The 27,426-nt window shown below is 42.6% G+C and overlaps 1 protein-coding gene across 6 annotated transcripts in view; it reads right to left on the bottom strand.

The window, feature by feature from the left end:
• Positions 1 to 27,426, bottom strand: part of LOC309957787 (uncharacterized protein) — a 177,443-nt gene that overhangs the window by 36,062 nt on the left and 113,955 nt on the right. For 4 of the 6 annotated variants that reach the window (XR_014325986.1, XR_014325987.1, XR_014325988.1 and 1 more), the window contains one exon: positions 6,852 to 6,920. Coding sequence is in view for 1 of the 6 variants with exons in the window: in XM_082833244.1 (XP_082689370.1) it covers positions 6,852 to 6,920 (69 nt within the window). In the remaining 5 variants the exon portion in view is untranslated. Of the gene's footprint in view, positions 1 to 4,557; positions 4,771 to 6,541; positions 6,921 to 27,426 lie in introns of those variants that run through there. The other 2 variants (XR_014325989.1, XR_014325990.1) reach the window with 2 other exon arrangements.

Here is a 27,426-nt window from a genome sequence, read left to right on the forward strand (position 1 = left end):
CAAATAGTAAAATTTTCAGTCTTGTGGGTCATATAGTTGCAACTCTTCACCCCTGCCATTGCAGCCTGGAAGCAGCTATAGACAATTTGAGAATACAAGGGCGTGGCTGTGTTCCAGTAGAACTTTATTATTACAAAAACAGGCAGCATGCTGGATTTAGCCTGTGGGCTATAGTTTTCCACCTCCCGTTCTAGATGATTCTTATGGGCAATAGCCTTAAGATCTGCTTGTCTAGAAAATGTTGTGACTTTGGAAGGTGTATAACAGGCACTGCCATAGATATGAAATGGAGTAAGGCTGCTTTTCCCATCTACATCACAGTACAGAAAACTATATTTTAAGCATTCCTTCGATGCAGTCTTTGTAGGCTTACATTGAATCTGATCAGACACTTTTCAGAGATCTATACTTAAGTGCCATTCTCGCTGGAGGTAGGGAGTTCTACTAGATACACAGTTTAAACCAAGAAATCAATCTACTTACATTCTAAGTTTTTCTAAGATCAGAAAAAAATTAGATATTTTTGTAATTATTAGATGTATCACTGCATCTTATGGTCTGGAATAGGAAAAAATATATATCTCCTGGAAGAAAGTTCTTAAATTTAAAGAATAGGTCTAAGCTCTTAATTTATACATTTTTATATTTGATAGACAAGGAAAACAAACAAACTTTTGAATATAAACTCTTTGATGTTCTTTCAGTTCTAAGATCTTGAAATACTCTTAGTGTTTATTAAAGGGCAAATTCACTTCAACCAATATTTATGAAATTACAGCTTTGGAGCTAGTATTCCAACTCTTGCATAATACACAATTTTGTGGGAGAAACAACAACAAAAATACCTATAGTGTGAGTGATAGTTGCTATAGTAGGGGGATCACAGCTATAGGGGTGAATAGTTCTTCTTGAGTGGGAATAGGGTGGAGGATGTGGAAGGAGGTGAGAGCACCAGGGGGGTTCAGGAAAAGCCATAGAGATGAAGAGGCATTTGAGTTGGGCACTGAAGGATAAGTAGGAGCTCTCCATGCAGGCAAAGGGCAAAGGAGGGAGTGTTCTTTGAGCAAGGACACAGTGAAAGGAAAAGCACTTCTGTTTAAGGAGTGATGTCTAGGCTACTCTGACGTGAGTCCAAGGTGTCTGGAGACGATGGATGAAAAGGAAAAAACACAGCCTGGGGGGTGGTCTGGGGTCAGAGAGTGAAGGCACGGTTGATAATTCTAAAGTTTTGGGATTTCTTTTAATAGGCCAGGGGAAACCATTTGTTACATTTTGAAGCAAGGAACTGTCCTAATCTTATTTGAGTTTTAGAAAGGTTATACTGGGCTAAGAGCAGAGTGGGCCTTGAGCCTGTCAAAATGTTCATAATTTGCCCCCAAAACAGGGGTGGTGGAATCTTTCCCCAGGAAGTTAAACAAATTCCCCAAATGCCAGGATCCTAGGGAAATGTATCCAGGGAGCAGGCCCTTATCCCCCCACTCGCTCTAGGAGAGGGCAGGGTACCCACTTGGGCCCAGGGCTCAGCTCTGTTGCCTACCTCACTGATAGCCACCCATGGAGAAAAATGTTACAAAGCAAGGAAAACAAGTAAACCAACCAAAAAAAAAAAACCTCTTCAGTACTCTGAGAAAGAGACTTTTTAAACACAAGACTCTTTCCTGTTCGAAAGACAGAAGCTGTGGTCCTTGTTCTCTCTACATTCAAGCCCACTCACCTCCACAAATGTAGGCAGTTTGTGGATAAAAATGCATTCGCCACCAAAGCTTCTGTCAGGCACAGGCTTCCCTGTTTTTCAACCTTTATGTTTTTAACACCCTCATTAACATAACATGCCCTTAGCTGTAGGTATGATGCAAACACTCCACTGTCCAGTGGTGTTTAAATAAACAGTGTTTAAACACCACTTAAATAAATACTTTTGTTCTCTTGACTATCTATCCTGCCCGTGTTTAGCCCCCAGTCAGAAGCCGATGGCTTCCCATTTCCCTTCTGCATGCAGCACCTTTAGCTCCTTCAGCGGGCAGCTGCCCCGCACCTTCCCGAGAGCCTCCATCCCTCTCTGTATGTTCTTCACTCTCCATCTCAGAGGAGTCGTGGGACTCAAAGAGGCTGCCGAAGCAGGGACCCCTCTGCTGAGAAGGAGGGCCAGGTGAGCAAAGTTCTGAATGGAAACCTGCACAACCCTGGCAGGCAGGCACTTAATTAGGGCTTTTAAAGAGATTCTTCCAATGAGCATTTATCGACCATTTGCTGTGCCTGTTACAAAATCCTAGTAAGGCCAGCAGCAATAAGAATCTGCTCTGCAGTGTCCACTGCTTTATCACTGAAGCCAAGAGGTTTTTCTAAAAACACGCAAAGAAAGGAATAAAATCCTTCCAGGCCACATTTAGCACCAGGGTCAGCAGCATGGTCTCAGCAGAGGAAAAACAACGGGTCCTGGGCCAGAGAGCAAGCCGCTGGGCTAAGGAGAGACAAAACCCACAGAAGTATGTGCTCACTTGACTTTATTTCTGGTCATGAAACAGCCGATCACTTTACTAGGATAAAACAGCAAGTTTTTTCTATTCTGCTTTCACAATCATCTTTCTTCCCTGTTTCTAAAATTGATTTCATTCCCATTTAGCTATGAGCCAAACAGAGCCCTCCGTCCACTGTCTCCCAGTTTATTTTCCATCATGTCATTTTATTTCAGCTTTAGAACCCAAATCCTTGTTTACATGTAAATAACTCTGTGATTTACACTTATTTAAAAACAAATAAGAAGAGACCACTAATCATCAATTGTTTTACCCTTGATCATTTTTTGTTATTAAAACATCATTTTTAGCTCTTTTTCTCTCAAGGACTGGGTTTGGATAATTGAGCTTTGAAGAAAGATTGAAAACTTTTTGGATATAAATTGAGGGGAAAAACCTGAGATGTTAAGTACTAAGTTGTAGTCCACTATTGTCCTTATGTTTAGTAATGGAAATACAGTTTAGTGCACCATGCAAAAGAGCATCCTTATAGTTTTCAATTGCAAGTGTCCAATTATGCACAAGGGTCAAGGCAAAATTGATCTGAAGGAGCTCAATTTTAAAATCATTAAAAAAAAATCAGGACAAAGGATGCCGTAGTATTAAGCTAAAATGTCTAAAAATGAAAAGTATTATGCATGCCGCATGGCGGAAGATCAGATTTTTGTTAATGCAAGTTTTAAGTGCTGATTAATCCTCTCGAGAGTCAGTTTCCCAAAGCACTGGACTGTATTCAAGTCTTTTTCAAAAGAGCGCATCACTTCCATTATTCTGAATATTAATTGAACAACATTATAACTAAGGATACAAAGCAAGATTTAAAACATGATTACAGCTGTCAGTGCTTACATCTAAATAAGTCATTGGAAATTCAAGCTTAGAAGAAAAAAATGGTGTAAATCGGTCTTAGAACAGTGAAGCTCTCTCTTAGCTTTTTCAAAAATGAATTTGCTGTTTAGGACTCGAGAAAGCTTCAACTGTGACTTGGTCTTAATATATTTATCTGGGCAATTCTCAATCAGAAATCAAAGTTATGTTTTGACTTGAAATTTGGGACAATGTCAAGGACATTTTCTTTGGAGGAGAAGGAAAGGAAGAGCCAAAGAATATTATTAGTTCATAGAATTTTCCCATTTCCTTATTTTATATTTCTGTTTCAGTCTCTTGTCTATACTCAAAAATCAAAGAATTAACCAAATTTAAGCAAATAAGATATTACTATGGTTTCAAAACAACTCATTAAGCTCAGAGTCAAGCAATGGCAAGTAACTAATGATTTATTTTCACAATAATCAATTGTCAAATTCAACTTCTTTTATCTCCCTAATCCAGTTTGGGGATAGCTAAAATCCCCATTTCCCCACCAGAAGGAGTGTAAAATATTGGCTTCTATTACAACCTTGGGGAATTTTAGTTTAGTTTAGTTTTGTTTCCTTAAATGGTTGCTGTGTATTCGAATGATAGCTCTTTGTTCAAAAGGATGCAAAAGCCACTCTCACATCTAATTCTAGTGAGATAAATGGCATTATGAAGGGAATATTAAAAATTTACAGCCCTTTTTACTAAGTTTATTTGTCAGCCAAACATGCTGAATATTGCATAGCACACACACAAAAGCATGCCATCCTGACGATGAAAAAGATATGAGCAAATAATGATGCAGTGATAACAAGTCTGATGGAGTTTGCATATCTCCGTTGCTATTTGGCATGTCATTTAATTGCATTGCGCCAAACCAGCAGAATCACACAATATGTTAGTGTAAAGGGTCCACAGTTTAAGCGGAAAATCTAGAAGTGTTAACTATACACTGTCTAATTATACAACCCTACTGTACCGGAATGTGATTTCAGAAACCATTTCTGACATATGGGAAAAGGGTAGAACAGCTGGTCATTAAGGTTTTCTCAAGACTATTTAGCAACACACTTGAATGTAATTAAAGTGAGACACTAAATACTGCACTTGTGGTACAATGTATTTTTAATTTTTATGGCACGTGGTAAAAGTAAATAAATGCAAAGCATTCAAGTTTCTCCATTCGGCATCCAGCTTGTCAAAGATGCAGTGACTGTTTGGCTGATTGCAAGCCGGGTCCTGGTGTAAGTCACAGACATCCATTTGGGATGTTTAAGGCTGCCATAAAGGGACTGAATTCGGCAATATTCAGAGGGACGTCTAATTGGAATCCCCGACAATTCATGAGATGAATTCGTTCATTTATTTATTCATTCATTCATTCATCAAACGCGACCTGGAATAATTTTAGATGATAAAGACATTAGCCCTGCCCCGAGTTGCCCACAGCTTATGATGCTTAAAATACAGAGTGATGCAAGGTGATTAAAGGGTACTATGGAGCCCCAAGAAGGGCATCTGGCCCAAACTGGTGGTGTCCAGCAAAGCCCCCTAAATTGGAATCATCTTAGGTAAGTAGAAAATAAGGGAGAGAGGGATAAGACATACAGCAGGACAATCTAAGCAGAGGGAGCAGATTATGCAAAGGCTTGGAAGTGAGAATATTGTATAATAAGAATATCATCTTTACATTTACTGAACACTTACAACATCCTGGCACTAGGCTAAGTCCTTCACACATATTATCTCATTTAATCCTCACAGAAGCACTGTGTGCTAAGTACTGTGGTCTATACTTTACAGATGAGAAAACTAACAGAATAGTCCATGGCAAAGCAGTTTGTGGGTGACTGAACCAGGATTCAAACCCAGGTTTGCCTGAGTCCCGAATCAAACTTTTCTCCATATTGCCTTCCCCCAACTGACAGAAAAACAGCACGTCTATTTAGTTTTTAAAGAACTTAGTGTATAAACACATTAGTCCTTATTAAAGCCCTATGATTAAGAGAAAGGAAAAGACAAGCTACAGAGTGGGAGAAAATATTTGCAAATCACATGTCTAATAAAGGACTTATATCCAGAATATATAAAGAACACTCAAAACTCAACAGTGAGAAAATAAATCACCCAATTAAGTAGCTGAGCAAAAGATTTGACAGACACTTCTACAAAGAAAAAATATAATGCTAATTAAGCACATGAAAAAATGCTTACCGCCATTAGGGAAATGCAAATTAAAACTACAAAAAATACCATTACATTCCTAGTAGAATGGCTAAAGTAATAAAAAATCATGACAATACCAAGTGCTATCAAAGATGTGGAGCAACCGGAACTCCTACACATTGCTGATGGGAGTGCAAGATTGTACAGTCACTCTGGAAAATTGTGGCAGTTTCTTATAAAGTTAAACATACACTTACCATATGATCCAGCAAATCCACTTCTAGGTATTTATCTTAGAGAAATAAAAACCTCTGTGAATGTTTAGAGCAGGAGTATTCATAATCTTTGAAAACTAGAAACAATACAAATGTCCTTCAAGAAATGAATTGGCAAACTGTGTCACATCTGTGCAATGGAATGCTGCTCGGCCATGAAAAGGAATGAATTAGTATCCACAACCAACATGGATGAATGTCAAAGGCATTAAGTTGAAGAAAGGGTACACACTCTATGACATTCTGAAAAAGGAAATCTTATAGGAACAGTTGCCATGGGTTAAGAGTTGGGGGATCGTTTGACTGCAAAGGGAATTTTTAGGGGGAGGAAACTGTTCTGTATCCTGGTTGTGGTTGTGGGTATATAAATGTATGCATCAAGACTCGTAGAACTACACACCAAAAATAAAGTCAATTTTACTGCATAAAATTTTTTTTAAAACCCTATGAGGTAGATGTCTTAGTTTGGGTTCCCCCAAAACAAACCCTGAGATAAGAAATTAGGGAATAGGAATTTATTTGCAAAGTGAGTCCAGGAATCATAAGCGAAGAAATGGGGAAAGTGAGACAGAGAAGGGAGAAAAGTAAAAAAAATGTTGCATTCTTGAGTGGGTTTCCATGGTGGGTGGCTTCAGCTGAATCACATTGAGAATCTTCTGAGAAACCATGTGGAGTATGTCTCAGAATTGCTCCACCTATAGGCATCTTTCATTTGGTTGGGGCTGAAGTTGCCCTTGGAGCATAAACTCTTATGCTTCTAGGTTGTGTAAGTGCCTCTGAATGCCCTTAGGCAAAGAAGAGGAAAGACCTAGGTCCCTGAGGTGGGAAGATGTCACCTGCCTATTGCAGCTGCCTGTGAATTCTGGTGGGCTGAGGAGTAAGGGAAGGCAATCGACAGCATCTGCTAATGAGGTATTAGTAATAGATGCTCTATACATTTGGTTTTGCAATCAAGTGGGGGAAATTTGTCAGATGATTAAAATAAATATATGCAATGTTGATAATAAGAACTCTAGTCATCTGGGAAAATACTTACAATATGCCAGGTACCACGTTAGACTTGCCAGACTTCTCCTTATTCTATCATCTGATTCTTCCAACAGCCCTATGAGATAAACATCAATACCCCCACTTTACAAGCAAGGAAACTGAGGCTCAAAGCAGTTAAGTAGCTTCCCCAAGTATGCGCGCGTGCGCGCGCACACACACACACACACACACACACATAACTGGGTGATAAGATCAACTTAGAAGCCCATAGTTTTTCCATCATGCTTGGTCAGTGCCTACTTTGATTTATATTGCTACATAACATTCCAGAAGATATAGTAATTCTGAGAAAACAGTGCATAGTATGAGGAATTATGAATTGCGATTAAAAAGCCAGGTCTAAGTCACACCAGGGCTGAGCCCTACTTGTGGGAATACTCAGGCCTTCTATTTCTGGGTAACTGTGGGCATTTCATTGTTCATTAGAATCTTCAATAGATAGTGGCTGAGAAAAAAAAAAAAATCTCAAACCAATTCACTTTACTCCTTACACAGATGTCTAGAAATGTTGAAACTTTGGCTAATAAGAAATTGAAAATTGGCTGTATAATAATCATCTGTGCAACTGCTATCTTCTTATTAGCATAAATGACCAAGCGATGCTCTAGCTGTGAGCATTGATCCTGTAGCTTCAGCCTCCTTACCACCACTGTGGAACTATACCTTTCATTTTCCTTACTGCTTCTTAATGGGCAGTCCTTCAACCCTGAAGATGACTTTGCTGCAAAAGGACATGAACTTGGAGTTGTTTTCCACTGTAGGAAGAATAGGATTATAGACTCATCCACATTCCCTTACTCTCTCCCAATTGTCGTCTCTATTCTCATCATAGTAGCTGGACACAGTTAAAGGATATAGACTTTTGGCCAGAGAACAAAAGAAAGATAACCGACCCACGTGGGCACTGAACCCCTGACCTCATTAGCATTGTTTTCTCACCACCTCTGCTAACAGAGAGCCCAATTACGAACACTGAATCAAAGAGGGAAGTCACCTCTTCACCCGAAGCCAAGAAAAGCCTACGACAGCTGGTTTTTAAGAAGGGAATGCTTCTCCAGTCAAATAACCACAGTATGAACAACCACAAGCAATTTCTAAGCATCTTCCATCCTTGCATGGCTCAGTATAACAAGAATTGCTGTCAACGTGGTTTCCGGTCTGGGAGGTGACGAAGGCTTTGGGAGCATCACCCTACGATGGATGTGATGGAGTATGCTGGGTGTACCTTCTTACAAAGACTCTCAAGAGTGAGCCAACTTGAATCTTCTGCAGTTGTAATCCCCCAATCTTAGTCCCCTCTTTGAAACCCTTCCACACTGTCTTTTTTTTTAACTTTTTATTTTATATTGGAGTATAGTCGATTAACAATGTTGTGATAGTTTCAGGTGCACAGCAAAGTGACTCAGCCATACATATACATGGATCCATTCTCCCCCAGACTCCCCTCTCATCTAGGCTGCCACATAACATTGAGCAGTGTTCCCTGTGCTATACGGTAGCTCCTTGTTTGTTCCACACTCTTAGTCTTCACACTGGAAGCTCTGCCTATTTCTTTTGACTGTCCACTGAGGGATCTGTGGCAGAGTTAGTTCCACAGTGGGTTTTACAATTGAAATGACTCATTACTCTATGGCATTATATAGATTCTTCAAAGTGGTTCTTAAACTGCTAATCACAACTTCCTTGTTCTGAAAGGTAGAGAATTTGTACGATTTGTGTCTCTGTGTGCATGAGTATATGCGTGTACATAGTTGTTTAGGAATTTTTTTAGAATATAAGTTGAGTTACATCTAATTAGTTGTATTCCATTTTTTGAAAACTTAAGTTATTTCAATAAGCTCCTGCGAGGCAATGACTGAATAGGTCAGTCAAGGCATGATGGTGATAAAACCAAAGATGACTCAATTCCCAGACCAGTTACAGGGCTTTTTAGTAGCCGTGGACCACAGCTCTAGGCAGAGCCAACCAGCTCATACATGGTGTGATTTATGTAATGAGAACAAGTAGAGAGAGAGCATGGACAGTTCATTGCAGAAACACCTTCCCTACTGGAAAAAAAATACAGCCAATTCTGATGGCAGTGGTTTAGCTTTATACTGTTCTCATATACTAAGGGCAGCACTACTTAATGAATTAGAAGACATATGCCCAGAAGCTAGAGTTGGCCCATCCAAAGGTGAATTCTTGTTCTAGACTCCAAATTGCTGTTGTGTTTCAGAATATATTTTACTTTATAGAAGATTTTTGACACTAAAGGTTTGGCTGCTAACTCTTCCTTCTATTCTACTCTACTCTACTCTTCCCAGCACCAGACAACAATGAACTTCCCCCCCATTTCCCAACAAGCCTATGTATATAATTTACAGGCATACCTCGGAGAATTTGTGGGCTCAGTTCCAGGCCACCACAGTAAAGGGAATAGTGCAATAAAGCAAGTCACACCAATATTTTGATTTCCCAGTGTGTATAAAAGTTACATTTATACTATACTGCGGTCCGTTAATTATGCAATAGCATTATGTCTAAAAAAACAGTGCACATATCTTAATTCAAAATACTTTATTTCTAACCATCATCTGAGCCTGTAGTGAGTCGTAATTTTTTGCTAGTGGTGGGTCTTGCCTCAGCGTTGATGGCTGCTGACTAATCAGGGTGGTAGTTGCTGAAGGTTGGGAAGATTGTGGCAATTTCTTAAGATAAGATGACAATGAGGTTTGCTGCATCAGTTGACTCTTCCTTTTCATGAACGATCTCTCTGTAGTGTCCAGTGGGATTGGATAGCATTTATCCACAGTAACACTGCTTTCAGAATTGGGGTTGGTCCTCTCAAACCCTGATGCTGCTGCTTTATCATCGAAGTGTATGTAATATTCTAAATCCTTTGTTGTCATTTCAACAATCTTCACAGCGTCTTCACCAGGAGTAGATTGCATCTCAAGAAATCACTTTCTTTGCTCATCCATAAGAAGCAACTCCTCATCTATTCAAGTTTTACCCTGAGATTGCAGCAACTCAGTCATATCTTCAGGCTCCACTTCTAATTCTAGTTCTCTTGGCATTTGACTATATTTGTCATTACTTCCTCCACTGAAGTCTTGAACCCCTCCAAGTCATATATGAGTGTTGGAATCAACTTCTTCTAAACTCCTGTTAATGTTGATATTGTGACCTCTTCCCATGAATTATGAATGTTCTTCATAGAATCTAGAATGTTGGATCCTTTCCAGAAGGTTTTCAACTGACTTTACCCAGAGCAGTTGGAAGAATCACTATCCACGGCAGCTATAGTCTTATGAAATTTATTACTTAAATAGTAAGACTTGAAAGTCAAAATTACTCTTTGATCCATGGGCAGCAGAATGGACATTGTGTCCAGGCATGAAAACAACATTAATCTCATTGTACATTCCATCAGAGCTTTTCGATGACCAGGTGCATTTTCAATGAGCAGTAATATTTTGAAAGGAATCTGTTTTTCTGAGCAGTAGGTCTCAAGAATGGGCTTAAAATATTCAGTAGACCATGCTGTAAACAGATGTGCTGTCATCCACGCCTTGTTGTTCCATTTATAGAGCCCAGGCAGAGTAGACTTAGCGTAATTCTTAAGGGCCCTAGGACTTTCAGAATGGTAAATAAACATTGGCTTCAACTTCCAGTCACCAGCTGCATTAGCCCCTAACAAGAGCGCTGGGGGGCTCTTTGAAGCTTTGAAGCCAGGCATTGACTTTTCCTCTCTAGCTATGAAAGTCCTAGATGGTATCTTCTTCCAACAGAAGCTGTTTCATCTACACTGAATATCTGTAGCCACCTTCCTTAATTATCTTAGCTACATCTCCTGGATAACTTGCTGCAGCTTCTACATCAGAATTTCCTGCTTCACCTTGCACTTTTATGGTATGGAGACAACTTATTCCCTGAAACCTCATGAACCAACCTCTGCCAGCTTCAAACTTTCCTTCTGCAGCTTCCTAACCTCTCTCAACCTTTTGAATTGAAGAGAATTAATCCTTGCTCTGGATTAAGCTTTGGCTTAAGAGAATGTTGTGTCTGGTTTGATCTTCTATCCAGACCACTAAAACTTCCTCCATATCAGCAATAAGGCTGTTTTGCTTTCCTTTGTGTTCACTGAAGTAGCACTTTAAATTTCCTTCAAGAGCTTTTCCTTTGCATTCACAACTTGGCTAACTGTTTGGCCAAGAGGCCTCACTTTCAGCCTATCTTGGCTTTTGACGTGCCTTCCTCACTAAGCTTAATCATTCCTAGCTTTTGGTTTAAAGTGAGAGATGTGCGACACTTCCTTTCACTTGAACACTTAGAGGCCATTGCAGGGTTATTACGGTGCTTTGCGACCACCTAGAGGGGTTGGCTAGGGAGGGTGGGAGGGAGATGCAAGAGGGAGGAGATATGGGGATGTATGTATACGCATAGCTGATTCACTTTGTTATAAAGCAGAAACTAACACACCGTTGTAAAGCAATTATACTCCAATAAAGATGTTTTAAAAAATAATAATAATAATTGGCCTAATTTCAATACTGTTGTGTCTCAGGGAATAGGGAGGCCTGAGGAGAGGGAGAGAGATGGGGGAATGGCTGGTTGGTGGAGCAGCAGAACATACACAACAATTATCAGTTAAGTTAGTTGTCCTATGTGAGCTTAATGGTGCCCCCAAACAATTACAATAGTAACATCATAGATCACTGATCACAGGGCACCATAACAAATCTAAAATAATAAAAAAAGTTTGAAATATTACGTTAATTACATAACTGTTACACAGAGACAAGAAGTGAGCCAATGCTGTTGGAAAAATGGTACAGATAGACTTGCTCAATGCAGGGTTGCCACAGACCTTCACTTGTAAAAAACACCATCTGCGGAGCGCAATAAAGTGAAGCGCAATAAAGCGAGGTCTGCCTGCATAGCCATAGAAAACCTAGTTTATGAGTCAATTCTGACTCTGATAGGCATTGCTAGTACTCCAACATCTCATTCTCCGCTCCTTCCAGGCACAAAGAAGATTACGTAGCCCTACTCTTTGAAGTTAGGTGTGTCCACGTGAGTAGTTTGGGTCAATGAAAGGTGAGCAGAAGAGTCCAGAACATTTAACTGCTTAAACTCAACTCTCCAGACTTCATGGCAGCGAACCCAGAGGCAAACCTGAACCTCCTGGTGATATATCAGCACCAGAAATGATGCCACCTCGTCAGCCTGTGAGCCTGAGTGACGTCTCTGTGAAGCAGAGCTGCCCCTGACCCTACATCACAACCTCTAGATGGTAGGAAAGCAAGAAATCAACCTGTGATGTTTTAAACCATTGAGAGTTTGAGGTTGTTTCTTTCCCCAGTCTATCCTGACTGCCTCACTAGAGAAGAAAGTATTTCATCACCTCAGCCTTTCCCACTTGGGGACTGGGTATCTGAAGTTTTGCCAAGAGTTCCAGGATCCGAAGGGCTCACCGAGGCACTTCCTACAATACTGGCCTTGTCTATGTTACTGGGTTCATGCCTCAGTTTCCCCTCTGAGTAGGGATCTGACTCTACTGTGGCCTAGCTCTCTTGGGCCCTCCATAACATCATGATTCATGTAGCTGTAGGTATCTCCTGCCTCCACCTGGACTGTGACAGCAGCCCCTCCCACTTGGTTTGAGCTCAGAGCCCATCTGAACCTCTCCTGGTTACCAAGCTCCCCGGTACGTCTTCACTGCACTGCTCTCCCAGGGTTCACCCACAGACTCCTCCTTTCCCCGCCTGTCCTTCACTTCACGTCTTGGTTGTCAAGTTGTCAATGTACCTCATGCTGAACCTTACTTGAGTTTTGATGACACTTGCTCTTATTATTTCCCAGCATATGGTTAAGTTACACATAAGAGCCCAGGACAACCTGAGAAGGATGGAGCTCTGAATAAATCCCACTTGTATGCTAAAGCAGGCAGAGTCCAGATTCTACCACAGGCCTGAAAGAAGTTGACTCCAACAGATAGAGCGTGGACTTAGGTGGGAATTAGGCAACAGACTGGTGTCAAGACATTTAATACGATTTTAAACGGGAAGCCAGTTGAGGTCAATACCAGGAGGCCAGAGAGGCAGGCAGAAACAGGGACATGTGCAAGGCAGTATAAACCCTCTAAAAGACAGATGTTGGAATACTGGTTGCATTTCTGAGACAGAGAATAAGACAGGATCCAGATCTCAGACCTAGAGCAAATGTGGAGCTCAAGTCTCCAAAGTAAGGCCAGGGTCAACTATTCGACTTTCCAGCCCAAGGTCTGGAGGATTGGAATCACAAAGGCCTGCTGTCATTCCTTAAATGTGTCATGGGAAAACGTATGCTTTTTCTTGGAGTTTGGGAGGTGGATGTGCCTATAAGTGGGGTTAAGGACGCTTGATACGAGACAAAGAGGCTGAGAACCAAGCAGGATCTGACAGACGTCGTTAGTGAAGTACACTGGCAGCATGGTCAAACCACTGTGCAAAGCAGGAAGTCAAGATTTCCAAATTGATGGGACAACTGACAACTCGTGGTCTTACATAAGGGTTGATATGTCTTTCGATGCACAGAACTTTTCTGGATTGGGCGGAAGGGGTGATAAGTGTGGACTTTGATTTATCCCTCAGAGTATGTGTGGGGTTGTACTACTAGCTTAGATGATTTTGGCTGAAGGATAAGGAAAATGAATAGCTCCATCAGCTAGTGTTCACCAACAACTGTGTGTGCCTATCAAAAGTGTAGGAAAGGGCTTCTCTGGTGGCGCAATGGTGCCCCGGTCCAGGAAGATCCCACATGCCGCGGAGCGGCTGGGCCCGTGAGCCATGGCCGCTGAGCCTGCACGTCCGGAGCCTGTGCTCCGCAATGGGAGAGGCCACAACAGAGAGAGGCCTGTGTACAGCAAAAAAAAAAAAAAAAAAGTGTAGGAAGATTAGGACTCCTTCATTAAGAATCCCTTATTTTTTAGGGCAAAAACAGTTCATGCACATGAAACACTATGCAAACTTTATTAAACAATAGGTACTTTATTGTCAGCTTGCATTGATATGCCTCTGACTACCAAAGGATTGCAGAGAAGCGAAAGATGAATCACTGGGAAAAGTCAAACGATTTTTTCACACAGAAGGTAAAACTTTATGTGGAACTTAAAGTAAGGGTGGAAATTGGATAGAGCTAAGGAAAGAATAAATCTGACAAGAGAAAGAGAATGAGCAAAAGCCTTGAAGTAAGAAGGGGGAGAGAGTCACGTTAGACAGCAGGAAGGCAGCCAGTGAGAGAATAGGGGTGCTGAGCAGTGAAAATAATTTGAGGTTGGCGGGGAGGTTGTCTAGAATGTAGCAAAACTTGGCAAGTAGCAAGCAGAGAATTTTACACTTGCTGGGGTAGAAATTGAAAATCCCTAGTACAATTCACACAGAAGACAGAAAGGTAACAAAAGGAAAGGAAACGGATGTGAAATAAGGTACCTAGATCACAGTCAAGGGAGACCTTGGGCAAGTAACCACGCTGCTCCAAGGGGTGTTCTGGCTCTCGACATCCCGTGCCTCTGTGACTGTGAGTGACTTACACGGTGCTATGAAATAAACATCTGTTGAAGGTCCACTCTCAACTCAGACAACAGCCTCACGAAGATGCTCAGCAATTCCAGAGGCCACTCTTCCTAGGACTGAGAACAGGCCTGGGTTTTCAGCATTCGAACCCATGCTCTTTCCATTCTTGCCTAGCCCTCTCTAGCCTCTGCATAACCTCACCAGCCATGTATCCCTAGGCAACTCCTGTCACCTGCACTCTGACACCACTCCCTAGACTGAGCAGAGTGACTGTGTCCTGATATGGAGGCTGTGACAAGTCAGAAACTCATTCTCACCTCATTAACTCTGCGCCCCTATTCCTGGGCACCTACAAAATTCACCTTTCCACCCTTGTTTGGAGCCCCAGGGCAACCCAGGTCCTCCTCTTGCTTCCTGTTTTCAGAGAGTAGGCAGAAGAGAGCCATACCAGCCTGTATGGCCAGAGTTACACTGGGCCCTGGGGACTTTCCAAGAGGGAATCTTCCTCAATTTGTTAGGAAGTTCTTTGGTTTGTTGATTGAAGTCTGTGGTCTCTAAAACATACAAATCTAAGCTCCAGAATTCACAAACGCTTTACGTGCTAGACATCATGTAATTCAGTTTAAAAGGTAAAGTGGAAAAATCAAGCAATCACTTGGCTAATTAGTCTTTACCAATTTTCAAATATCTGCACATTTTTAGAAATGATTTAAATCTAAATTTTCCTGCAAATTTGTGAAGTAGAAATCCCAGACTCTGGTGGCAGATGGTGGACAAAGGGACCAAAAGGCTCAGAGAGCTGGGAATGTTAGAGTGGCTTTCCTAGGTATCACGGGTGCTGCGATGCACCTCCCACATCCCTCTTCAGGCATGAAGGGCTTATTCCCCAGCTGCGTGGAGTGTACTAGCAGCTGACTGCCCCCAGCCATCTACTTTTTCTGGAATTGCCCACAGAGGAACGAACAGAGCTGCCTTTCCCAGGGCCGTGGCCCCTTCCTTCCCAGGAGCAGTCTGCACACAGTGACTGAGGCAGGAGGATAAACGTCTGGCCCACTTGCTCCAACTCAGGACAACTCAGAAGCGCAGGCCCTACCTCAGCACCACATGAGGAGACAGCTGGGTCTGTTTGGAAACTGCGTCAGAGGCCAATTTCTCTCTCCCATTTGCTGATCCCAGGAGCATCTTGAATAGACTTCCTAGGCACTAAATTCCATCTCAGGGTCTGCTTCCTGAGGATCCCAACTTCTGATACTAGGTAAGTGTAAAACATCTAGTTAATGGGAGACCTAGAGCAGACTCCATTCACAGAAACAAGGAGGAATACATTAGTGAGAGGGGCACCAGTGTCACTGGGGAGCCCAGTACTGGCTGTCCTCTGTTGACCAGAGGAGAGAGATAATAGGAATTACTGTTATAAAACTGGGCTCCCTGTTAACAATGGGGGTGATAGCCTGGCTATAGCATAGAAGTCAGGTGGTCATACGTAATGATCAGAAGCAAGGTGAGTCCAATTATAATAATGAGCCTGCAGGTCAGTAAGGCAGCCAGGGACAGACAACGGTGAGACGACTAGTAGAACACAGTGTTCCCAGGCTTCCCATACTGTATGAGCAGCCAGCAGGGTACTGCTGAGTTTATACAACCAAAAGAATCAAGGATGAACAATGAAGAGATTGAGCACGGTTTCCTCAATAAAAGGCATGATTCCTTGCCCAGTTTCTACATCTGAGCCCATGGTCTGAAGGAGAGACCAGGCCCTATGAGAAGGATCCTGAAACACCATGGCAAATGCTGACAATAATTATTCCCCCAGCCCTTCCCTAAAGGTACCTCTAAGGTCATTGATTCAGGTAGCCATACACTAGAGAAAGGGGAATATCCAGCTATTTAAGGACTGTCGGACAGACAGCCTGGGTGATGTTGATAGTTGGGGGCCCAAAGTGTCATCATGATCCCTGTTAGAATGGGAGCAGATGGGGGCCAGGGAATAAATGAGGCCCCTGTCGGGCCCAGCTCACAGTGGGTCCCCTGGGTCAATGGATCCACCCTGTGGTCATTTTCTTGACTGCTGGCTGTATAATTGGAAGGGACACACTTGGTAGTTGAAAGAACCCCCAGACAGGCTCCTTGGCCTATGAAGTAAGTTATTGCAGTGGGGAAAGCCATGCAAAAGGCTCTAAAACTGTTCTTGCCTCAGGCCAAGATAGTAAATAAAAGATAATATGGTTTCCTATGTGGGAATGGCAAAGACTAAAGCCACCCCTAAAATCTAAAGCATGTATGAGGTGGTGGTCCCCATCACATCCCCATTTAAGTCTCCAGTATGGCCCCTACGAAAAACAGAGGGATCATGTTGGATGATGTGATCTCCCCAAAACTCAACCAAATCATAGTCCCAGTTGGAACTGTCACACTAGAAGTCACATCTTTCTACAGGAGGTTAACACAGCTTCAGTTACATGGTATAAGGGCATTGACCTACATAATGAGTTAACTCTTTTCCATCTCTATCAGCAAGGAGAATTAGAAGCAATTCAAATGAAACTGACAATGGTATACATTTATGGTCTTTCCCCAAGGTGACATGAACTCACCATCCTCTGTCTCAGTAGAGTCTGAAGAGACCAGGACCTTCTGGGCAGTCTACATGTATAGTGAACATATATGTTCACTATATCCACACTATCTTGCTAATCCACCTGGATGACCAAGAACTGGCAAGGGCGTTGGAGACTTTGTGGGAAAAAAGTTCAATCTATCAATAAGTAGAGATAGAGAGATAAAGGGCAAGGGTGAGAGTACTAGCTAAAGGGAGAGAGAGAGAATGCTAGCCAGAGACAGAGAGAGGGAGAGAGAGAGAGAGAGAGAGAGAGAGAGAGAGAGAGAGAGAGAGAGAGAAACCAGCTGAGAGAGATGGAGAGTGTGGAATACAAACTTTATGTCAATATCAAATAATCTGCAGCATTCCAGGACATCCCACCCCCCTGAAGATATTATTGTATCTTATACCTCTCACAACTAAGAAGAAAGCACCATGCTTGCTTAGTAGTCCTCTTTGGGTTCTTGAGAGACAGTACATTCCTGACTTGAGAATACACAAGTGACATGTAGGGCTGCCAGTTCTGAGTGGGGCTCAGAAAGAAAGGACCAGGCAACAGGTTCAGAGTGTGGTAGGAGCAGCCTGCCACTTGATCTAGTCAACTCATTGGATCTTATGATACAAAAAGATGTTGTGCAGAGTGTATGGCAAACCCCACAGGAGAATCAGAATTTAGAACTCTAAGCTTCTGGAGCAAGGGTATGCCATCTATAGCAGAGAACTAAACACCATTCAAAAGAGGGTTCCTTGCATGCTACTGGGTCCTGGTAGAGATGGAACATCTGACCATAAGACGCCAAGCGACCATGCAGCCAGAGCTACCCATTGTGGGGGGTTTATCAGACCCACCAAGTCATAAGGTTGGTCAGACATAAAAGCCATCAATTGTAAGATGGAAGTAGGACATCCAGGATCAGGCATGAGCAGGGCCAGAGGGTGAAAACTGCAGAAGCCCTTGTCATCCAGCATTGTTGCACTTGCCCTTAGCAAACATCTATGACCACATAGGAGGCCCCTTATGACCACCTGATGAAGGTGGGAAAAGGCCACATTTGGTTTATGGATGGCTCAGTGTGTGGGCACAAGCTGAAAATGGACTCCTGGTGAACTGCAGCCCCATTAAGTGGTGGCCTGCAGCAATGAGGGGAAATCCTTCCCAAAGGCAAAGCTTTAGGTGGTATATCTGATCATACACTGTGTATGGAAAGAGGAGTCAGCCGAGGTAAGAATTTCCCTAGACTCATGAGTAGCGGTGAGTGGCTTGGCTGGGCAGGGACCTGGAACCAAGATGTTTGGAAGATCAGACACAAGAAAATCTGAGAAAGAAGCATGTTGATGGATCTATAAGAATGGGTGTGAAACATGAAAATCTTTTTATATTATGTTAATGACCATCAGAGAGTAAACACCATGGAATAAAGAGTCAACTAAATATCCAACTACACATAATAACTAAGCCAGTTGATGTCATCCAGCCTCTGTCATTAGTCACCCTAATCCTGGTGTGATGGGTTGATGAATAAGATAGCCATCGTGACAGGGATAGAGGGCATGCCTGGGCCCTAAAGTACAGGCTTCCACTTATCAAAGCCAACTTATTTGTTGTCACCACCAAATGTCTCATTTGACACACAAAGACTAGTGTTGAGCCCATCCCTTGAGATCAACCACCCACTTGGTGGTAAATTGATCAAAGGAGATTCTTTTCACCCTGGATGGGGCAGCAATTCTTCTTAATCGAAATCAACATATATCCTGTTTGCAAGGCTGTGGCCTGCTTGACTACAGACGTTTAATCTACTGATATCCACTTAATATGTCACTTACTATCCACTTAATATTCCACTTAATGTCACCTCTGACTAAGGGACCCACTTTATAGAAAAGGAGGTGTGGCAGTGGGCACACAACCAGAGGATCCATTGGTTCTATTAAGTATCACAACACACAGAATCTGTAGACCTGATAAAGCAATGAAATGGTTTTTTGAGGGCACAGCTGAAGTGCTAGCTTAGAGATGATATCTGCAAGAACTGGGTACCATCCTCCAGGATAAGACATACATCTTTAATCAACAACCAACATATGGTACTGTGCCCTGATAGGGGGAGTTAATGGGGATGGGGACCAAGATGTGGAAGGAGGAGTGGCCCTGCTCACCATCACTCCCAGTGGCCCACTTGAGAAATCTGAGTTTTCCATCCCCACAACTTTAGGCTCTATGGGTCTAGAAGTCATGGTTCCCAGAGACGGGGAGGGGTCCCCTGCTCCAGAGCAGAGATGGCCTTGAAATATGGATGGGCCTGACCTACTCACATGATAATCACATAGGTTATCCAGTGATTCCCAGTGATGTCCAGTGATACCCAGTAATAGTTAATAATGTCAGGCAAGTCCCCAAGGAATCCATATGTAACTAAATTTCCATAGAGTAGAAGATTCTTGTGGTTAATTTCTTGGGCGCTTTGGAGACAGCCCTAAAAGAGCATCAGAGACAGGCTTGCAGTCAGACATTCAGAGGTATGAGTAAAGCAGTGTCCCTCTCCTTTCAGAGAGCCACCCCACAAGCACACCTGGGTAGAGGAGAGCCACGCTTCCTCACAGGTGTGTCACCACACACCCAGGTTCCATGAATGGGTTACAGGTGTGTGTGCGGATTCTGCTCTCGGAGGCTGCAGGGCAGCTGGGCGAGGCCTGGGGCAGCCAGAGAGAGCCTCCAGCAGAAATCAGCCTCTTCCAGACCTCCTCACTAGGGTTTTCTAAAGAAGCAAGATCTGATGTTGCTTCCGTCATGAAAAACTCAACAAGCATCTGAGTAGAAGAATGAAGGATATGGGAAGCCAGGTGGGTCCTAGAAAGATCTTGTTTTGACATTTGCCAACTTAACGCATACTTCGTGGTGGCCATATTAGAAGGGATCAATGTGTGAGTTCTCTGGACTTTATTTAGATTTCCCTAAATAATCCTCCATAGAGCTGTGTTGTTTCTCTATTCTGTGGCCAATTAAATCGGCCATCAGATCTTACTATGAAGAAAAATTCACCTGAAAGGGCGTCACCCGGGTAAACATCCTTGAACAGAAGTGCTGAGTCAGTTTAGAGCTGGTCCTCACCCAGGCAGGTATTCTCCCTTCCTGGGGTGAAGGGCTGTTTCGATATTGCTCAAGAAATGAGAAAACATCTTCTTCTCTCATAGTAGTTGCCCTTGAGGTATCCAACATACTTTTGAATCTTCCCAGGCATCCTTCTTCCCACCCACCCACCCCCCTTGATGGTGCACATGCTTTCATCTTAGAAAGAAGTGCTGGTTTTTTACTTTCCCTTTATTTGCTAAAGGGCAGTGTCAGACAGTGCATCTATCCAGGGAGTGAGGTTCAAGGAGACTGTAGGGGAGAGGTATTGTTTCTGTCAGGAAGCCACGCTTGCTGAGTTTGTGGTCTACTTGGACCGTCCATCGTGGCCTTGGGCAGGCTGCTTGACCTGGGCCTCAGAGGGATTCAGTCACCAATGTAGAGCTGGTGGTGACTTAGGGTGAGCTACTCTGACACCCAAAGAGAAAAGAAGCCTTGCAATTACCAAGAGCTTCTGCTGTGACAGGCTCACATGGAACTCCCCAACTCAGAATAGAACGTTTCTCACTTCTCTGTGTGAGAGTTTTTCTGGTGTTTGAGTCAGAAGCAAATACAGGCAAAGTTACACTGGTTCCTCCAGTCTCACCAGCATTGGCTCCGGGAGAAAAGCAGTGACCGTTCCAGATTTTCATCTCAAACCAGTGCCAACTGTTTGTCTTCCCGCTGCTGGGTGGCAGGCCGAGCAGGGGGCAGGATGCTGAAGGGTCTTTTGTGTTTATCACCTCTTGTTTTTTATGATAACTTTATATGGTCGTTCCCAGCTATTAAACTCATACAGAGATCAGGACAAGGTCTCTTTGCTTCTACTTTTCTCCTTTATAACAACAAACAGAGTCTCCTGAGACTGGAAACATTTGTTTTCTCAGCCCACTAACTCCAACTCCAGTACATTTCCTCCTTATCATCACTATTTAGTTTGTAATTATTCCAGTCTACGAACTCCCACAGAGGTTGGGGATATCCGTGGCTAAATTACATGAATCACTGATTTGGGGTCCTTCATTGTCATTAATAAACTCAGGACATAGGAGTCCCTAGAGGTCCAGCTCCTCCAATTTGATGAACATTTATGTTTACACTCCAGGGACAGAAATGGAAGCTGTTGGCAAGGACCTTGCCATGAAGATCAGAAGTTTCATTTAAGTTTATCGTGATTGCAGGTTCTGTTTATTCTCTTGCTGTAAAATGGCTAATGAGAAGCTGATCTGGCTAAGTTATGAGAATGGCATCTAAAACAATGAAGAAATGAAACTCTAATCAGGAACATACCACCTCTTCCCAAAGCTACAGATCACCAGATCTCAAGTTACCCTGACTTTCGGCTCTATAGGGAATTGAAAGGAATCAACCTAAAAGACAGCTGCTAAAAATAGCTCAGCCCCAAATATTTTAAACTTACATATGAAAGCTATGTTTCATTGAATGGCTGTGAACATCAATAATTGTTGGTGGCAGTATGGGGGATGGGGAGACCTTTAGAGTTTGCCCTCAGTCTTAATCAGAAATCATATTGGCTTGCAGGCCTACATTAATTTACAGGACCGACTAAGCTATGTATGACTAGATGTGCACACGTAGAGGCCCCAAAAGGAGTGTTAAACAGTCATCTTCCTCATCAGCCAGCCAACACACAAATTGCATTAAAGCCCTGGATACACAGAGAACAAGAGCTACACAACACCCCAGATGTTTTAGAATCATCTATCCTGCAGGAAGCTACGCAGTTTTTTGGTGTATCTTAAGTGAACTCATCGGCTAGAAATCTAGTTGTTGTTGATATTAGGAAATAGTGGTACAGTGGCAGAGACCTGGGCTGTTGCTTGGCTTTGAGTTGGTGACCCATAGTGGGAAGAAGGTAGCCTAGGGAGTCCCTGCAGGGCTCCGTGGAAGCATTTACATATGCTCTTTAGAAGTGCCCCTCTCTCACCAGCCCTTGGGACATCACAGATGGCAAACAGGAAAGGCTTACGGAACCCCAACATCTGGTCAAATGGTTCCACATAAGGAAAGAGAGTTAAATCTCTTTGATTAGAGTAGGTTACACACTCCTCTAGGACCTCCATTCTCTCTGCTTCAGGAACAATGATCTTAAAGTTTCAGACAGATTTTGAACCCATTCAAAACCCAAGAATAGGGCTTCCCTGGTGGCGCAGTGGTTGAGAGTCCGCCTGCCGATGCAGGGGACACGGGTTCGTGCCCCGGTCCGGGAAGGATCCCACATGCCACAGAGCGGCTAGGCCCGTGAGCCATGGCTGCTGAGCCTGCGCGTCCGGAGCCTGGGCTCCGCAACGGAAGAGGCCACGGCGGTGAGGTCCGCGTACCGCAAAACAAACAAACAAACAAAAAACCCAAGAATAGCTATCTCAGTAGAAGAACTTATTAACACAGAGATTTACATGAGTGAAACTAGTCAATAAGAGAAGAGACTTAGGGAGGATGAAAGGAAATGAAGGGAAAAGGGAATGAATAACTAAACAGTTCAAGTCAGAGTTTGATTATATTTCCCATCCCCTAATCTTCATAAACCAAGATTTTTATACATTGGGTCTATCGATAAGAACCAGTTAAAAAATAAGGGAGAATAGAGCCTTAAATAAATAATAAAGCTAACAGAGACCCAGGGACAGATCCTTCCCTCAAATGCACAGCTTGCGGCTCCACATATAGTATCTTGAAAAATCTCTACTGCCTTCAAAGATACAGCCCTTGGCACCGAGCACCATGCCTCCAAGTTTAAAATGTGGACCTCCCTATTTATGTTCCCCAGATGGCGGGATTTATAAATGCACCATGGGGTGCTATTGAAATTAATAATTTAATTCATTTCCGTGATTGTGCCGTGATTGCTAGTCATTATGGCAAGAGCATAGTTAGCAGAGTCTCTCAGTTCTGGGATGTAGCTGAAGGGTAATCTCAGTGAGAGTAATTCCTCTGTCATCCTGTTTCAAATGCAGTCAATCCCTTCTGAATGGGGAATAGCCAAAAGTTTCTGGAATTAAAATGAAGACAGCATCAACCTAGTTAGAATAAGATGGCTTCAATTTATGTGATTTCAGAAGTTTGAAAACAGTTCTCTAAGGACCAGTGAAATGATCTGTGATTATTTAGCTTGGAGAAGGAACAGATAAGGAGAGACCCCAAGCACTGTCTCCAAACACACAAACCTCTCACTCTCTGTCTGTGGACAATCTACATCCAAACGCTTGAGAATTAACTGCACTTTTACTTTCTATTCCCACTTGTCTGCTTATCAAGGGAATATATTGGCAGCTGGGCTAAATGACTTCTGAAGTCTCTTCCAGAGATTCTCAGAGATTCACCGAGTCAGTGGTGGGGTGGAGGGAATAGTGGAAAAACAGTTCTGTATTTCCTCAAGGGAAGTCCTTGCTTCTCTCAGCCTAACGATCTGGAAGCCTAAATGTGTAAGAGGGAAAATTATCGGGCAATGGCACACATAAGTTTGGCCAACGTGAGCCCATTGGAATTTGAACCCAAGAGGCTGTATGTAACTGCCTTGGATTTATAAAGTGCCTCTTCTTCTTTGAGAAACCTAAACCTATTTCCATATTTCCCTTATTATCCTCAAAGTTTTTGTTAATCATAGAAGTAAGGCCTGACCTATAGATCCTCATTCAATAGCTAAAGGAACTAATCCATGAATAATACCATAATCCCCCAAAATGTTGGAAATAGATTCTGCTACCTTCACTCCTCTCCTTGGCTCCAACCATTCGATTTCGCCTTTGGACGACTCTATTTCTGCCCAACGCTCAGAGTCTGAATGAGCAGGAAGAGAAGCAGAATGATTTCTTACATCACTTCCACCAGCAATAACCCTGAATGGGGCACAGGCTCAGACTCTGCCCACCACTGCATTCAAGAGAGGGGAAGAGTTAATTAGGAAACAGAAAGCAGAAGATGAATGAACACAGATACCTCCACCTCCCAAGAGGAGGAATGGGACCTAGCAACTCCATAAAGACCAGACCCTTCTCTTTTGCTTCACACTCCTGTCTCATGTGGGTCAAGGAGCTCTCAGGATGCATCCAGGACACAGAAGCATAACTACCTTTTTGTCCCAACCTGGTATCAAGGAAAGCTTTAAAAAGGCTGTGGGTTTGGGGAAATGGCAACAAAAATTTGCCCCACTGTTGTTTTTCAGTAACTACACAGTAAACATCACTGATGAAGTAAGTACATGGTGACCGCAGGCAGGACACCCCAGTAATTGTTCTGAGTGATAACAGTGAACATTCCATGCTAAATGCCCAGGGCTTCTTGCTTATCTCCCTAACTGCCTCACCTCTTACTTTCCTGACAGTTTGTACCTCTTCAATAGTGCTTCTCATACCATGTTTAGACTGCAGACTCTGAGAAAGTCTGCCCTACTCACCTCCATAGCTGTCTCCATGACACCAACACAGGGGTTCCCACATAGGAGAAGGTTGGCAGGTGTTACTGAATCACATTCATCTGATTAGTGGGAACACTAAAGGGCGGGTGGTGGAATTGGCTCTATTTTCTTTCTGGTAATGAAAAGAAGAGGTAAGGAGGACCCAGACTCCTTAAGTATATTGCACCTTACCTATATGACAAAAGAGAATGAAGTTAAGGTGGCATTTTTCGCAGAAATGAAGGAGCTCCTCTACTTGGCAACATTGAAGATGTTGAGGGACAGGTGGGAGATTTGGAGCCACTGATTATTTTTCCTCTTCCCATTGCTCTCATGCAGTTGTTATCGTGGCTGCTGTCGGTGACATTTCACAGGGCATTACTTACTCTTGAAAATGCCTTCCAGTGATCTGGCAAAAGTATGTAGTAAACAGGCCCTTGGACTAAAAGTCAAGTGAATTATGTCCTAATCCCAGCACTTTCCCCAACTTGCAGTGTGAACTTGTGCAAATCTTGGAGCTGCCCTTGTTCTCAGCGTCCTCTTTTTAAGGGTACCGTAGTGGAAGGAGAGTGGGCTTGGGGGTTAAACAAACATGGGTTTAAATACCACACCTTACTTTTATAAGTTATGTGGCCTTGGGCAAGTTAAGTCACTCGCATAGTCTCAAGTTCTTCATTTTTAACATGAGGATAGCCTGTCCTAATACAGAGAACTTTAAATGAGCTCATACAAGTAAAACGCTTCGCCAAATACCTGGCATAAACTAGGCATCCAAATATGTTATTTGCTTCACTTTTCTATGAAATGGGTGTTATAGGCTGAATGTTTATATTCCCCCCAAAATTCATATGTTGAAACCTAATGCCCAATGTGCTGGTATTAGGAGGTGGGGCTTTGGGAGGTGATTAGGTCATGAGGGTGGAGCCCTCATGAATGGGATTAGTGCCCTTATGAAAGAGGCTCTAGAGAGCTACCTCGCTCCTTCTACCCTGTGAGGACACAATGAGAAGTCAGCCATCTACAACCTGGAAGAGGGCTCTCACTAGAACCCGACCATGCTGGCATACTGGCCTCCAGAACTTTGAGCAATAAGCTTCTGCTGTTTATAACCACCTGGTTTGTGCTGTTTTGTTATAGCAGACTAAGACAGTGGGGTTTCATCACCTCCTTGTCAAGTTGTTTTAAGGATCAAATGAGATTATAGATGATAAAGTTCACTGAAAACTGCAAAATACTATGCATTTGTATTCACATGGGAATAAGAGAAACAGAACATAAGTAACTAGGCACTATTGTATTATGCTCCAATATCCAAAGAAAATTATCTAGTGTTTTCAAAATTGTTGTTTTTTTTGTGTGTGGTAGACGGGCCTCTCACTGCTGTGGCCTCTCCCATTGCAGAGCACAGGCTCCAGATGCGCAGGCTCAGAGGCCATGGCCCATGGGCCCAGCCGCTCCACGGCATGTGGGATCCTCCTGGACTGGGGCACAAACCCGTATCCCCTGCATCGGCAGGCGGACTCTCAACCACTGCACCACCAGGAAAGCCCTTCAAAGTATTTTTAAAACAATTTTTAAGAAGGAAACCAACATGAATTGTTTTTATTATAAGAAGCCATTTGTGGGGTTGGGCTAGGGAGAGGAAATGAAACTCCAAGTGTGATAAGATATAGAAGGATGACAGAGGTGGCTCTAATTTACACCTATATTCTGGCTTATCAGCAAAAGTGAGTTCCAATCCAAACTAAATGTGTCAGCACTATTTACAATAACCAGGACGTGGAAGTAATGTAAGTGTCCATCAACAGAGGAATGGATGAAGAAGATGTGGTGCATATATACAATGGAATATTACTCAGCCATAAAAAAGAATGAAATAATGTCATTTTCAGCAACATGTATGGACCTAGAGATTGTCATACTGAGTGAAGTAAGGCAGACAGAGAAAGACAAATATCATGTGATATCGCTTATATGTGGAATCTAAAAAAAGGGTACAAATGAACTTATATACAAAACAGAAATAGAATTACAGATGTAGAAAATAAACTTATGGTTACCAGGGGGGAAGGAGGGGAGGGATAAATTGGAAGATTGGGATTGACATATACACACTACTGTATATAAAATAGATAACTAATAAGGACCTACTGTATAGCAAAGGGAACTCTACTCAATACTCTGTAATGGCCTATATGGGAAAAGAATCTAAAAAAGAGTGGATATATGTATATGTCTAACTGATTCACCTTGTTGTACCCTGAAACTAACACAACATTGTAAATCAACTATACTCCAAAATTTTTTTAAAAAAGCACACAACAAACTAAATGTGTCAGAATAGAAGGATCAGTCCAATGACCATTTCAGTCAATCTTGAGTGATTCATGCTCATTGGAGACTTTGTGAAGATGGATAATGGCTAGAGTTCTTTGTTATAGCCTCCTGCTAAGTGTGCCAGGCATATAAAAACACCTTGGCCGCTCTAATTCAGTAGGACAACTCTTTCCAAACTCTGATGCAGGGAGCACTTTTCCACAGAATGTTTATAGTGCTCTGGAGTCAAATATGTTTAGGAAAATCTTTACCCTTGTCTCAGATATTCACAGCACGTATTTGTAGAGTAAAGCTTCTGGGAGGTCTTGGAGAATTAAGTACATTTGTTTAACCCAGAATTTCCCAAACTAATTAAACCATAAGATTTTTCCCCTTTCCTCTGCAAAGTCACAATTCATGGCTGTTAGAACAATGTTTTATGTAAACACAAATCCAAGAAGAGATCTGTCTCCCAACCATGGACCCTGTTCTGTTACACAGGGGCCACAGTCAGTATGCCACAGAGTGAGGTTGGTGGGAAACAAGAGCTTCAGGGTCTTTGCTAGATAATTGTGCATATTCTTC

Source organism: Leucopleurus acutus, assembly GCF_964270905.1.
Source record: "Leucopleurus acutus genome assembly, chromosome: 2".
In the NCBI taxonomy this organism is placed as follows: Eukaryota; Metazoa; Chordata; class Mammalia; order Artiodactyla; family Delphinidae; genus Leucopleurus; species Leucopleurus acutus.